At 40.0% G+C, this 14,556-nt stretch overlaps 1 protein-coding gene across 1 annotated transcript in view; it reads left to right on the forward strand.

The window, feature by feature from the left end:
* The window catches only part of C6H1orf87 (chromosome 6 C1orf87 homolog), a 95,332-nt gene that overhangs the window by 67,534 nt on the left and 13,242 nt on the right, over positions 1-14,556 (forward strand). Inside the window, exon 9 of the mRNA XM_044944908.2 lies at positions 5,448-5,512. Coding sequence (XP_044800843.2) covers positions 5,448-5,512 — 65 coding nt within the window. The remainder of the gene's footprint in view (positions 1-5,447; positions 5,513-14,556) is intronic.

The raw sequence follows: 14,556 nt of genomic DNA on the forward strand, positions 1-14,556 counted from the left end.
CTTTTAATATTTGTTCTTTGTGTTTGATCTTTGTTAATTTGATTAATATGTGTCTTGGGGTGTTTTGCCTTGGGTTTATCCTATTTGGGACTCTCTGGGTTTCTTGGACTTGGGTGATTATTTCCTTCCCCATTTTAGGGAAGTTTTCAACTATTATCTCCTCAAGTATTTTCTCATGGTCTTTCTTTTTGTCTTCTTCTTCTGGGACCCCTATGATTCGAATGTTGTAGCATTTAATATTGTCCTGGAGGTCTCTGAGATTGTCCTCATTTCTTTTAATTCGTTTTTCTTTTATCCTCTCTGATTCATTTATTTCTACCATTCTATCTTCTAATTCACTAATCCTATCTTCTGCCTCTGTTATCCTACTATTTGTTGCCTCCAGAGTGTTTTTAATTTCACTTATTGCATTATTCATTATATATTGACTCTTTTTTATTTCTTCTAAGTCCTTGTTAAACCTTTCTTGCATCTTCTCAGTCCTTGCCTCCAGGCTATTTATCTGTGATTCCATTTTAATTTCAAGATTTTGGATCAATTTCACTATCATTATTCGGAATTCTTTATCAGGTAGATTCCCTCTCTCTTCCTCTTTTGTTTGGTTTGGTGGGCATTTATCCTGTTCCTTTATCTGCTGGGTATTCCTCTGTCTCTTCATCTTGTTTAAATTGCTGAGTTTGGAGTGTCCTTTCTGTATTCTGGCAGTTTGTGGAGTTCTCTTTATTGTGGCATTTCCTCGCTGTGTGTGGGTTTGTACAGGTGGCTTGTCAAGGTTTCCTGGTTAGGGAAGCTTGTGTCGATGTTCTGGTGGATGGAGCTGTATTTCTTCTCTCTGGAGTGTAATGAAATGTCCAGTAATGAGTTATGAGATGTCTATGGTTTTGGGGTGACTTTGGGCAGCCTGTATCTTGAAGCTCAGGGCTGTGTTCCTTTTTGCTGGAAAATTTGCTTGGTATGTCTTGCCCCGGAACTTGTTGGCCCTTGTGTGGTGCTTGGTTTCAGTGTTGGTATGGAGGCGTTTGATGAGCTCCTGTCAATTAATGTTCCCTGGAGTCAGGAGTTCCCTGGAGTCAGGGTTTGGACTTAAGCCTCCTGCTTCCAGTTATTGGTCTTATTTTTACAGTAGTTTCAAAACTTCTCCTTCTATACAGCACCACTGATAAAACATCTACGTTAAAGATGAAAAGTTTCTCTACTGTGAGGGTCACTCAGAGAGGTTCACAGCGTTACATAGAGAAGAGAAGAGGGAGGAGGGAGTTAGAGGTGACCCAAATGAGATGAGGTGGAATCAATAGTGGAGAGAGTGGGCTAGCCAGTATCACTTCCTTATGTGCACTCCACAACTGGACCACTCAGAGATGTTCACGGAGTTATACAGAGAAGAGAAGAAGGAGGAAGGAGACAGAGGTGGCCAGAAGGATAAAAGGGGGAAATGAAAAGGAGGGAGACAGATCCAGCCAGTAATCAGTTCCCTAAGTGTTCTCCACTGTCTGAAACACACAGAAATTCACAGAGTTGGGTAGAGTAGAGAGGGGTTAGGGAGGAGATATAGGCGACCTGGTGGAGAAAACGGAGAGAGAGCAGTCAAGCCAGTAATCTCGCTCCCTAGTGAAAAATGGGTCCTGAAGATTGGGTTCTTAAAGGTACAAAATTGGTAACAAATACATAAAAGCAAAAATTAAAAATCTAGAGTAGAGTTTGGAATTTCAAAAATACAATGTTAATGAAAAGAAGAAGGAAAAGAAAGAGAGAAAAAACGAACAAAGAAAAACAAACAAGGTCGTGAAAATTATAAAGAAACTACAGGTACAAAATTGATAACTAATACCAAAAAGCAAAAATTAAAAATCTAGAGTACAGTTTGGAATTTCAAAAATACAATGTTAAAAAAAAGAAGAAGAAGAAAAATAAAGAGAGAAAACAAACAAACCAACAAAAACAATGTCGCAAAAATTATAAAGAAAATACAGGTACAAAATTGATATCAAATACCAAAAAGCATAAATTAAAAATCTTGAGTAGAGTCTGGAATTGCAGATATACGATGTTATATAAAAGAAGAAGAGAAAGAAACAGAGGGAAAAAAAGAAAAAAAAAGTCACAGAAATTATAAAAAAAAACTATAGGTACAAAATTGATAACATATACCAAAAGGCTAAAATTAAAAATCTAGAGTAGAGTTTGGAATTTCAAAAATACAATGTTAAAGAAAAGAAGAAAAAGAAAAAAAAAAACAAAACACGGTCAAAAAATTGTAAAATATATATATGAAGTTTGCTGAATAAGAAAAAAAAATAGGGTCTTTTTTTTTCTTTTTTTGCAAAGTAATAGGTTATAAAAGTGAAAATTAAAGGACAATAGAGGACTTAAAATTTTAAAAAAAATTAAAAAAAAAAAGAAAGAAAGATTGATCATAAAAATAGTAAAAATATATCTAGGTCTTTCTCTGGCTTTGTTGTGAGTATTGTGGGTTCAGTTCATTGTTGGCTAGTTCCTTGGTCCGACTTATATTTCTCAAGATCTATAGGCCCCTTCCTATGTAGTCCGTAGTAACCACAGGGTTTTAATCTATGGCCTGTAGCTTCCAAGGCATTTCCCTCTGTTATAGCTTCTTCTGTTTGCTGGTCTCTTCAGTGTCTGGTTCCAGCCCTGACACAAAGGGGATGGTGGAGGACACTATTTTTTTTTAATTTTATTTAGGCTCACTTGTTCAGCCGTGCTGTGGGGAGGGAGGGAGGGATGCTGCAAACAGATAACACTGGTGTGCGCTCGCAGTGCCTCAGCCACCCTGGGTCTGCCCCTGCTCAGGCGCGTGTAGCCTCCCTGCCCACACTGCTCGGGCTCTAGGTTGTTCCGCCGGGAACAATCAGAGGCCGGCCCTGGGCTGACCTCCCAGGTCCAAGCCGCTCAGGTTCAGGCACTTGGGTAGTCCTCAGAGGCGCAGACTCGGTTGGGCCTGCGTTTTGTGCTCTTCCCAGGTCCGAGCAGCTCAGGTGATGAGGTGTTTGGTGAGCACCAATGCTGCGACTTATCGCCTCCCCGCCACTCGGTTATCTGGGTGTAAAACCGGCGCACCTTCTCAGGCAGATGTTGACCATCCAGACCCCCAAGAAGTTTTAGTTAGCAAAGAAGCCTGCTTACAGTTTTATAGATAGTGTCTCTCTGGGGCTGTGATTGCCCCCTTCCGGCTCTGGCTGCCTGTCACCGGAGGGGGAAGGTCTGCAGCCGGCTATCTCTGTTCAGTCCTTTGTTCCGTGCGTGGGCCTGGCGGTGTCTTAGGTTAGGGCTGGCTTTTCGCGTGGTAGATATCCCACAGTCTGGTTTGCTAGCCCAAATTATTTCGCTCAGATAGCGCTCAGGACATTCGGGCCAGATTCTTACTCTAAGCGACGCAGCGCGCGCCGCGCTTCCCTGCCCAGCCCCCGCTTGCTAATGGCATGTGCAAGCGTCTGCGCTGCTTCTCCGCTGGGGGAGTTACCGTAGGGCTCCCAATCTGCGATTTTTAATTGTTTATTTATTTTTTTCTCCCTGTTATGTTGCCCTCTGTGCTTCCAAAGCTCGGCACAGATTCGGCAGTGAGAAGGTTTCCTGGTGTTTGGAAATTTCTCTCTTTTTAAGACTCCCTTCCCGGGATGGAACTCCATCCCTCCCTCTTTTGTCTCTTTTTTTGTCTTTTACATTTTTTCCTACCTCCTTTCGAAGAGTTGGGTTGCTTTTCTGGGTGCCTGATGTCCTCTGCCGGCATTCAGAAGTTGTTTTGTGGAATTTACTCGGCATTTAAATGCTCTTTTAATGAATTTGTGGGGGAGAAAGTGTTCTCCCCATCCTACTCCTCTGCCATCTTGGCTCCTCCCCTAAAAATTATTTTCACTTAAAGTTTGGTTGCTACCAACAGAACTGTCTTGCTAGCATAAACAAACAAACAAAAAATACTTCAAAAAGATACAAAGTCACACACAAAATTAGGGAATAATGAAACTTTGGGAAGCATTGAAACCAAAAAATAATGAGAAACACAGAGACAGAGAGTGGGAGAGAGGAAAGAAGGGAGAGAAGGATGGGAAAAGTGATAGAGATTAATTAGACAGTTTGGATCACAACATTGGCTAGAGAAGGGTATAGGACATTGATTGTAGCCCAATATCCTAGAGAAGCATATTTTTATATAAATGGAGAATGGATGCTGGGCAAGCAAATGTAAGTTATTTTTCCTACCAAAGTGTTCCTAAATTACTTGTAAGTTTTAAATGACTCCCTGATTATCACATGCCCACACATTGCTCAATGCAATTTCTGCTTGGAGATTTCACTAAACATTGTCTATTTGCACTTAGCACCCGTTTCTATCCCCTTCTATGTTCTTTCCCATGTTGTAATACTTCCCATACTTGAGAAGCCTATAAAGAACATTTCCAAAGCTCCCTTGACATTGAGGTTCTGGAATTGATTTAAGTTCCATCACTGGGATGCCACTGCATGAGATTTGAAAGGCAGAAAGAGTGGCTAGAGGGGCAGGGATGTTTTAGTATATATTACTTTGCTGCAGTAGTAGCAACTCCAGACCCTCAGTTTTTGCAGTGGCCAGAGTGCCATCTATACTGTCTAGTCACCAAACTCATGGTCAAGGGCAACTGAGACATCAACTAGAATTTCCTGCAGTTCCCTGGACTCTGGACTACATCTGCTGCTGCTGCTGCTGCTAAGTTGCTTCAGTCGTGTCCGACTCTGTGCGACCCCACAGACGGCAGCCCACCAGGCTCCACCATCCCTGGGATTCTCCAGGCAAGAACACTTGAGTGGCTTGCCATTTCCTTCTCCAATACATGAAAGTGAAAAGTGAAAGTGAAGTCGCTCAGTCGTGTCCGACTCTTAGTGACCCCATGGACTGCAGCCTACCAGGCTCCTCTGTCCATGGGATTTTCCAGGCAAGAGTACTGGAGTGGGGACTACATCTACTGAGACCTAATCCTTAGCCCATGGGCAGAAACCAACCTCCATTCTACTAGCCCCTGCAATCATTATATGGGCACTTAATTTCCATTTCTAGAAGAAACATCTAAGAAGAAAAGAAAGAAAGAAAATGAAGTCTCTCAGTTGTCCAGCTCTTTTTTACCCCATGGATTGTAGCCCGCCAGGCTCCTCTGTCCATAGAATTTTCCAGGCAAGAATACTGGAGTGGGTTGCCATTTCTTTCTCCAGGGGATCTTCCCAACCCAGGGATCAAACTCGGATCTCCTGCATTGCAGGCAGACTCTTTACCGTCTGAGCCACCAGGGAATCCCTGAGACACATAAAGTAGCTTCCATTTCCTTCACTGCACCCCTAATGATAGAGGCATCTAAAAATTCCTATGATATCACAGTCTATATAACTTTTAAGCTTTTCTGTACATTCTTGCAGAGATTCCTACTTTGATCACAGATACTATGTTTCCTTTTCTCGCATAGATGGGAGAATTTTGTTGAGTGGTTGGGCAGAGCTGCCTCTGATTTGTCATCTGATTTTCCTCCAGGTGAGTCTGGTTATTTTGTTCCTTAAGAGACCTCCCATTCCCAGAGCTCTTGTTGATGCTGTGACTTAGCTCCAATGGTCTGTTCATTGGATTTCACCTCATTGCTCTGAGAGATGTAAATGGCTTACCAGTGATGAAAAATTAAGAGTGAAGTTTGCATTAATGGCTATTTTTTAAGGTCAGTTAGATCATAAAAGGCATAATTCCTAGGTTTTTTTTTTAATTAAAGAGTTTATTTATTTATTTTTAATTGAAGGTTAATTGCTTTTCAATATTGTGTTGGTTTCTACCAAACATCAATATGAATCAGCCATAAGTTTACCCATGTCCCCTCCCACTTGAACATCCCTCCCACATCCCTCCCCATCCAGCTTCTCTAGGTTGTTACTGGGCCCTGGTTTGGTTCCCTGAGTCATATAGCAAATTCCTATTGGCTATCTATTTTACACATGGTAAAATAGCTGTTTTTATGTTTCCATGTTACTGTCTCCATACATCCCACTCTCTCCCTCCCCCACCCCAGCTGTGTCCATATGTCTGTTCTCAGTATCTGTGTCTCCACTGCTGCTCTGCAAATAGGTTCACCAGTACCATCTTTCTAAATTACATATCTATGCATCAGTATATGATATTTGTTTTTCTCTCTCTGACTTACTTCACTCTGTATAATAGGCTCTAGGTTCATCCACCTCATTAGGACTGACTCAAATGTGTTCCTTTTTATGGCTGAGTAATATTCCATCACATACATGTACCACAGCTTCTTTATCCATTCATTCATGTAGTATATCATGAAGCATTATCTAGAAATAGTCCTTTAATATGGATGTAGTTCATTTATAAAAGAAGTTGATATTACTTATTAGAATTTCAGTTGTATAGTCCCTTAGATCTGGGAATCTGATAGCTAGGTACTTTCCCTACTAATATCTCACCAAAAAGCTCTCCAAGATTTATATACAGTGGTGTAATTTTTGTATGTGCTGTGTGCTTAGTCTCAGTCATGTCTGACTCTTTGCAACCCCATGGACTATAACCTGCCAGGCTCCTCTGTCCGTGAGGATTCTCCAGGCAAGAATACTGGAGCAGGGAGCCATTCCCTTCTCCAGGAAATCTTCCCGATCCAGAGATCAAACCCAGGTCTCCCACACTGAAGGAGGATTCTTTACCGTCTGAGCCACCAGGGCAGCCAAGATCCTTCAAGGACCATTTTATTAAATTACAGTATATCCAATTAATATAACTATGCAGCTGTAAAATCACATGGCTGATCTAATACAGGAAGATTTCCAAGATATATTATTAAGTGAAATGATGAAGATGAATTTAGCAAAATATTTAGCAATTAACAAGTGTTAAATATGACAGGTGAAAAAATATGCATTGATACTAATCTGTTGTTGCCATTCTCTATTTAGTACATCCATCAACCATTTACTGGTTACCCTTTGGATCAAAATACAAGGTACTGAGAGTTTGGTGGGAAGTGTAGTGTATCAGTTTGCATTCCAGTGAAAAACAGAAACCTCACTAGGTATTTCAAACAAAGGGAATGTACAGCCCGTGGTTGAGGGATTGGTCATTATCCATAATTATAAGACTGAAAGCACAAAATGAGAATAATGAGTGTATTCATTTCCCTAGGGCATTTGTCATAACGAAGTCAGAAACTGAGTGGCCTAAAATAACAGAACTTCTTCTCTCATGGTTCTGGGCACTAGAGTGAGAAATCAGGGTGTCAGGAGGGCCATGCTCCCTCTCAAGGCTCTAGGACAGAGTGTTTCCTTGCCTCTTCCAGCTTCTGGTGGCCCCAGGCTGTTCTTGGCTTATGGTTACAAAACTACAATCTCTGCCTCTGTCTTCCTATGGCCTTCTTCCCTCTCTGCCTCTCTTTTGTACCCGTGTCTAAATCCTCCCTCTCTTTCTTTGTACAAAGACACTACTGTTCATTCAAGTTCGGCCCCACCCAAATCCATAATGATGTCATCTTAACTTGATTACATCTTAAGTTGTTTTCAAACAGGGCCTCATTAACAGGTTTCGGTGGTACCTGTTTAAAGGATATATTTCAACCCATGACCATGAGATAACCCAGATATTAGTAACTATAGAAAGCAGCTATCATCCTTAGGGATGAAGGAACATAGAGAAAGGTGTACTATTAGCAGAACCTAGAATCTCATAGGGTGATTGTAAGTCTAACAAAAAATGGTGGGCAGTGTTACACTCTACAGAGCAGCAGGAGTGTAGTGGTGCTGATGCTGCATTGTTGTGACAGCCTGTGGCTTACTGAGAAACTTAAAGTCTTGATCTCTTCCCATTCCTATATTGCTGGAGCTATGATTTTTAAATGCTGTTAGGCACCGAGTGGGCCATTTTGTTTGCTGGTTCTTTAGCCCAACAGCTAAGTGTCATAAAAGGAAAGAAGGGATATTATAATAAATTAAAGATAGCTATGCATTTGGAGTATGTAGAACTGTGAATTTTCTCACTCCCATTTTTATTAGAAGATTCTATGATACCCTGATTAAAATGATTCATTTTCATATATACTGCCTCATATTATAAACTTGATCACATCTGGAATCACAAAAATTCTATGAACTTGCTTTTACTGTGCATATGATATTTGCATATCACATAAATACTTAATGTCTGTAACTTAGACTAAGGACTAGAATCTTGGCAAGGTCAACCAGAAGACAAGATAAAATACAAAATAATATGTCTTTGAAGGCTATTATTTGGAATTCAAATTGAACAACCAGATAGAAAAGAGGAAAATCCCCTCTGTATAAGAAGTTAACATCTCATAAAATCTCTAAAATTATCCATACAAAATGTTTCCAGCATTCAATTAGAAACCATCAGCAATGGTATAAGAGAGGATATGGATTTTCAAATAACTGTAATTAATACATTTGAGAAAATTAATAAGATGTAGAATTTTCAGCAAATAATTTGAATCTATAAAAAATATATAGGACAAAAAATTTTAAAATAACTAAATTTTAAAACTCAATAGATGGGTTTAACAAAAGACTGGGCATATCTGAATAGAGAATTATTGAACTAGAATATGATTCAGTAGGAAATATTCACAATGAACTATGAATGAGAAAAAGAGTATATAAAAGATATATAGGAAATGGTGACAATATCCAACATACATGTAATGAGGAGGATGAGAGTAGAGCTGAAGCAATATTGAAGAAAATTATGACTGAAAATTGCCAACAGTGATAAAATATCTCAAGCCATAGATCCAAGAGATGCTGAAAACTCCCATAAAGACAAATACAAAAGAGCTTAGACCCTCCAGATACAGATGTTATAAGATCTAAAGTAGTATTTTACAAAAATGAAGTACGACCCAACTTTGAATCTCTTCACAATGGAGCTGGTGAAGTGAGGGAGAAGAGGGGAAGCAGGAAGCAAGGAACAGGGCTATTGCATGACTGCAGATGGGAAATTAGAAGGGAATGATGGTCGCCTTGGAGGCTCATTGATCCCCCAAAACATTTATTGATGGCCCATCACTCAAGATAACATAGAAAAATGGCTGAGTTTAACCTCCCTTTTATTAAGGGTGAAAAAAAATCCATAGTAATTTCTAGTTAGAACTACTTATACTGAAGGAACAGAAAAGCCAGAATTTTGGTTTATGTAACTGAAAACTGGCAGCAGCAAGAGCTAAAATGGTTTTATCTAGCCATTAGGCTTCCCTTGTGGCTCAGCTGGTAAAGAATCTGCCTGCAATGTGGGAGACCTGGGTTCGATCCCTGGGCTGGGGAGATCCCCTAGAAAAGGGAAAAGCTGCCCATTCCAGTATTCTGGCCTGGAGAATTCCTAAGTCCATGGTGTTGAAGAGAGTCTGATATGACTGAGCGACTTTCACTTCAAGTGTCAGGTCAAGAATCTGCTCTCTGGCTCTCTGCTTTCTTAATCTGGTGTTAGCATCATCTTCAGGCTCTAACTGTTGGTGTCCAACTGCACTGGGCACTCCTGTAATAGCAGAATAGCTCTGGGAGCTAGGCTTATTATCCCTCCACAGCACTCTCTTTTGGGAGGTCCTGCCAAGAAGGAGAGAACTTTACTAAGAAACTATAGCAGATTGTTGTTCAGTTGCTTAGCTGTGTCTGACTCTTTGCGACCACCATGGACTGCAGAACACAAGGCTTCTCTGTCCTTCACTATCTCCCTGAGTTTGTTCAAATTCATGTCCATTGAGTTGGTGATGCTATCCAACCGTCTCATCTTCTGTCACCCTCTTCTCCTTTTACCTTCAGTCTTTCCCAGCATTCAGTGAGTCAGCTCTTCACATCAGATGGCCAAAGTATTGGAGCTTCAGCATCAGTCCTTCTAATGAATATTCAGGGTTGATTTCCTTTAGGATTGACTAGTTTGATTTTCTTGCAGTCCAAGGGACTCTCAAGAGTCTTCTCCAGCACCACAATTTAAAAGCATCAATTCTTCAACACTCAACCTTCTTTATGGCCAACTCTCATATCCATACATGACTACTGGAAAAACCATAGCTTTGACTAGACAGATGTTTGTCAGCAAAGTAATGCCTTTGCTTTTGAATACACTGCCTAGGTTTGCCATAGCTTTCCTTACAAGGAGCAAGCATCTTTTAATTTCATACACGCATGTACACACACACACACACACACACACACACACAGGGCTTCCATAGTAGCTCAGTGGTAAAGAAGCCACCTGCAATGCAGGAGACATGGGTTTGACCCCTGGGTTGGGAAGATCCCCTCGAGAAAGAAATGGCAACCCACTCCAGTATTCTTGCCTGGGAAATCCCATGGAGAGAGGAGCCTGGCGGGCTACAGTCCATGGAGTCACAGCGAGTCAGACGCATCTTAGCAACTAAACCACCACTACAGCTTTTCAGATGCCTTTACACTCTAAGTCGTTACAAGGTATTCCGTATAGTTCCCTGTGCTATACAGCAGGTCCTTACTGTTTATCTACCAATCTCAAATAACCAATTTATTCCTCCCCACCCTTTCCCCTTTGATAACCTTAAATTTATTTTCTATGTCTGTGAGTTTTTATAAGTTTTATAAGTTCTATTTTATAAAAGTTCATTTGTATCCCTTTCTGTTTTATAAATTCATTTGTACCACATTTTTAGATTCCACATATATTTGTCTTTCTCTTTTTTACTTACTTCACTTAGTATGATAATCTCTGGGTCCATTCACGTTGCTGCAAATGATATTATTTAATTTTTTTAATCGGTTTTTATCTATGACTTTAATTTAGGTTTACCTGGGAATTTTCTAGAAGTCCCAAACTGGGTTCTCACCCCATAGAAATTCTGATATAATTGGTCTGGTGTGACACCTAGGCACTGGTAATTTTTAAAGCTCTCCAAGTGGGAGCATTTTAGCACTAGTGCTGAAGACCACTGATTTCAAGTTATTAGTGGGTGGTGTGGAGAGAGATGGTAGGGCTGGCTGTGTAACTCTCAGAATCCACTGGCCCTTGCAACACCTGGAGATCTCTAGAAGCCAGCTTGGCCTATTTCCTCCAATGCAAATCTTCAAGGCAGACTAGACAGATGGCTATTATTTGTCCTTCCTGCTGTGTTAGAAAGGAAAAAAAAATCATCCCTACCTCGGATTTCTCAATTTCCACATGTGAAAACCATTACCTTTTAAAATATGCTTATAGGCATTAGGAAGGGGAAAGGAAAGCTTAAAAGAAACCAAGGAAGCAAGCCTGCATTTTCTCCTTATGGGACTTTTAGAAATGCCAACAATAGAGAAACTGGACTGGGATAAACTCTATGTTCTAGATCTTACATTAAAAAGAATAATGCATGTGAAAAATTTCTGGCACATAATGTAAAGTTCTCTTTTCTGGAGAAACTAGATTGCTTAAGATCACATAATAGTAACACAATGACAATGCTACATTGCATTGGGCATCTTCCCTGTGTTAAGCATTTTTATGTAGGTAATTTTTAATTACCTACACAGATTATAATTTCAAAATGCAATTATCATTCCCTTTTCACAACTGACAAGACTAGGATCTGAAAGCTTGCAGCTGGTAAAGGGAAACATCTGGATTATATTAATAGCATTCGTACCTGACACCAAAGTTCACCTATAGCATCTGGGTTAGATATGGAAGAATAGAGAAAAATCCTTCCTCCTATAGAGCCTGCAAAGGAATGGGAGACACAGAAATATACAATCAGTGGCTTTATTTTCCAAACTTTAAATTAAGGGCACATGATCATCCATTTTACATGCACTGAGTAGTTATTCTCATGCTGGGTTCTGGGCCTTCAGAGATTATGAAATCACATTGCCCTCTCCATCAAAAGACTATGGGAGAAGATTCATAATGATTTGTAAGTGCAATGTTAAGAGTCTAACAAAAGGCTTTTTAATCCAATATGTTTATTTTATAAGCATCCTTACATAGATAGCTCCTAGTTAATGTTTACTGAGTACTTGCTATGCTCCAAGTATTTGCTTTACATTTTCTAGTCCATTTAATCTTCACGGTAACCTATAGATGGCATTATCCCCATTTTACAGAAGTGGAAACAGACACCAAGAGGACAAGTTCCTTGCCCCAGATCATGCAGCTAATAGAGAAAAGAGTCAAGCCAGGACTCAAACCCAAGGGATCTGGCTTCAAAGCCTCTATTCCCCCACCATTGTGTTATACTATCGACTTCTACCTTTTTAAAAAATTCATTGATTGAATTGTTTTATTGAAAATAGCAACAGCCAACTCAGAAACAATATGTATTTGCTAATGGCATATTTGGGGCTTCCCTGGTGTCTCAGCAGTAAAGAATCCACCTGCAATGCAGGAGCCACAGGAGATGTGGGTTTGATCCCTTGGGATTGGGAAGATAGAGGCAACCACCTCCAGTATTTGTGCCTGGAAAACCCCATTGAGAGAGAAGCCTGGTGAACTGTAGTTCATAGAGTTCCAAAGAGTCAGGTACAACTGAAGTGACTAAGCACACACACAATGGCGTATTTGAATTATGCATTAAATATTGAAGCTGAAGCTCCCAGAAATCTGTGCTGTGTAGCTGTCATATGAATTTGTACAGTAAAGAAGTTGCCAAGTCTGATGACAGATGTTAAATGATGAATGAATGATGCCCACAATAAGCCTTAGTGGACTTAAACTGAAGGTCTTTATGTCTTTTTCCTACTTCCTAAGGAAATTTCTTCTATTCATGAAGGCAGCAGCCAGAGCAAGTAGTACGTGGGTCATAAAATCCCCTGGGGTAGGGATGCCATACTCTTCCCATATAGGACCTCTGACCATAGAAAGGAACAAGAAAGGGGAAGACAAAGCTTTTACCTGATCCTTCAAGTGCAAACTCGAATGGAAAGGGAGGTGAAGTGCTTCATTCTCTAAGAGGCAAGACCACAGGAAACGGTCCCTTGCCACTCCCCAAACTGGGAAAAGCCCTTTTCATTCAGGGAAGTTCAACAGGCTGTTATCTCTGTTTATCTGGAACTCTCTGCTCTATGCACATGCCCACCATGTGTGTATTTTTTTTTAACTTTTTAAAATTAATATATTTTAATTGGAGCCTGCTTTACAATATACAATATTATGGTGGGTTTTGCCATACATTGACATGAATCAGCCACAGGTGTACATGTGTCCCCCATCCCAAATCCCCCTCCCTCCTCCCTTCCCACCTCATCCCATCCCTCTGGGTTGTCCCAGTGCACCAGCTTTGAGTGCCCTGTTTCATGCATTGAACTTGGACTGGTCATCTATTACACATATGGTAATATACATGTTTCAATGCTATTCTCTCAAATCATCCCACCCTCGCCTTTTCCCACAGAGTCCAAAAGTCTGTTCTTTATATCTGTGTCTCTTTTGCTGTCTTGCACATAGGGTCATTGTTACCATCTTTCTAAATTCCATATAACTGTGTTAATATACTGTATTGGTGTTTTTCTTTCTGACTTACTTCACTCTGTATAATAGGCTCCAGTTTCATCTACCTCATTAGATCTGACTCAAATATGTTCTTTTTAATATTCCATTGTGTATATGTACCACAGCTTTCTTATCCATTTGTCTGCCAATGGACATCTAGGTTGCTTCCATGGCCTAGCTATTATAAACAGTGCTGCAATGAACACTGGGGTACATGTGTCTCTTTCAATTCTGGTTTCCTCAGTGTGTATGCCCAGCAGTGGGTTTGCTGGGTCATATGGCAGTTCTATTTCCAGCTTTTTAAGGATTCCCCACACTGTTCTCCATAGTGGCTGTACTAGTTTGCATTCCCACCAACAATGTAAGAAGGTTCCCTTTTCTCCACACCCTCTCCAGCATTTATCATTTATAGATGTTTTGATGGCAGCCATTCTGACCAGTGTGAGATGGTACCTCATTGTGGTTTTGATTTGCATTTCTCAAATAATGCATTTGCAAATGCATTTGCATTTCTCAAATTGCATTTCTCTGATAATGAGTGATGTTGAGCATCTTTTCATGTGTTTGTTAGCCATCTGTATGTCTTCTTTGGAGAAATGTGTTTAGTTCTTTGGCCCGTTTTTTGATTGGGTTGTTTATTTTTCTGGTATTGAGCTGCATGAGCTGCTTGTATATTTTTGAGATTAATTCTTCATCAGTTTTTTTGTTTGCTATTATTTTCTCCCATTCTGAAGGCTGTCTTTTCACCTTGCTTATAGTTTCCTTCATTGTGCAAAAGGTTTTAAGTTTAATTTGGTTCCATTTGTTTATTTTTGCTTTTATTTCCATTACTCTGGGAGATGGGTCATAGAGGATCCTGCTGTGATTTATATCAGAGAGTGTTCTGCCTATGTTTTCCTCTAGGAGTTTTATAGTTTCTGGTCTTACATTTAGATCTTTAATCCATTTTGAGTTTATTTTTGTGTATGGTGTTACAAAGTGTTCTAGTTTCATTCCGTTACAGGTGGTTGACCAGTTTTCCCAGCACCACTTGTTAAAGAGATTGTCTTTTTTCCATCGTATATTTTTGCCTCCTTTGTCAAAGATAA

Source organism: Bubalus bubalis, chromosome 6 (genome assembly GCF_019923935.1).
Source record: "Bubalus bubalis isolate 160015118507 breed Murrah chromosome 6, NDDB_SH_1, whole genome shotgun sequence".
NCBI lineage: Eukaryota > Metazoa > Chordata > Mammalia > Artiodactyla > Bovidae > Bubalus > Bubalus bubalis.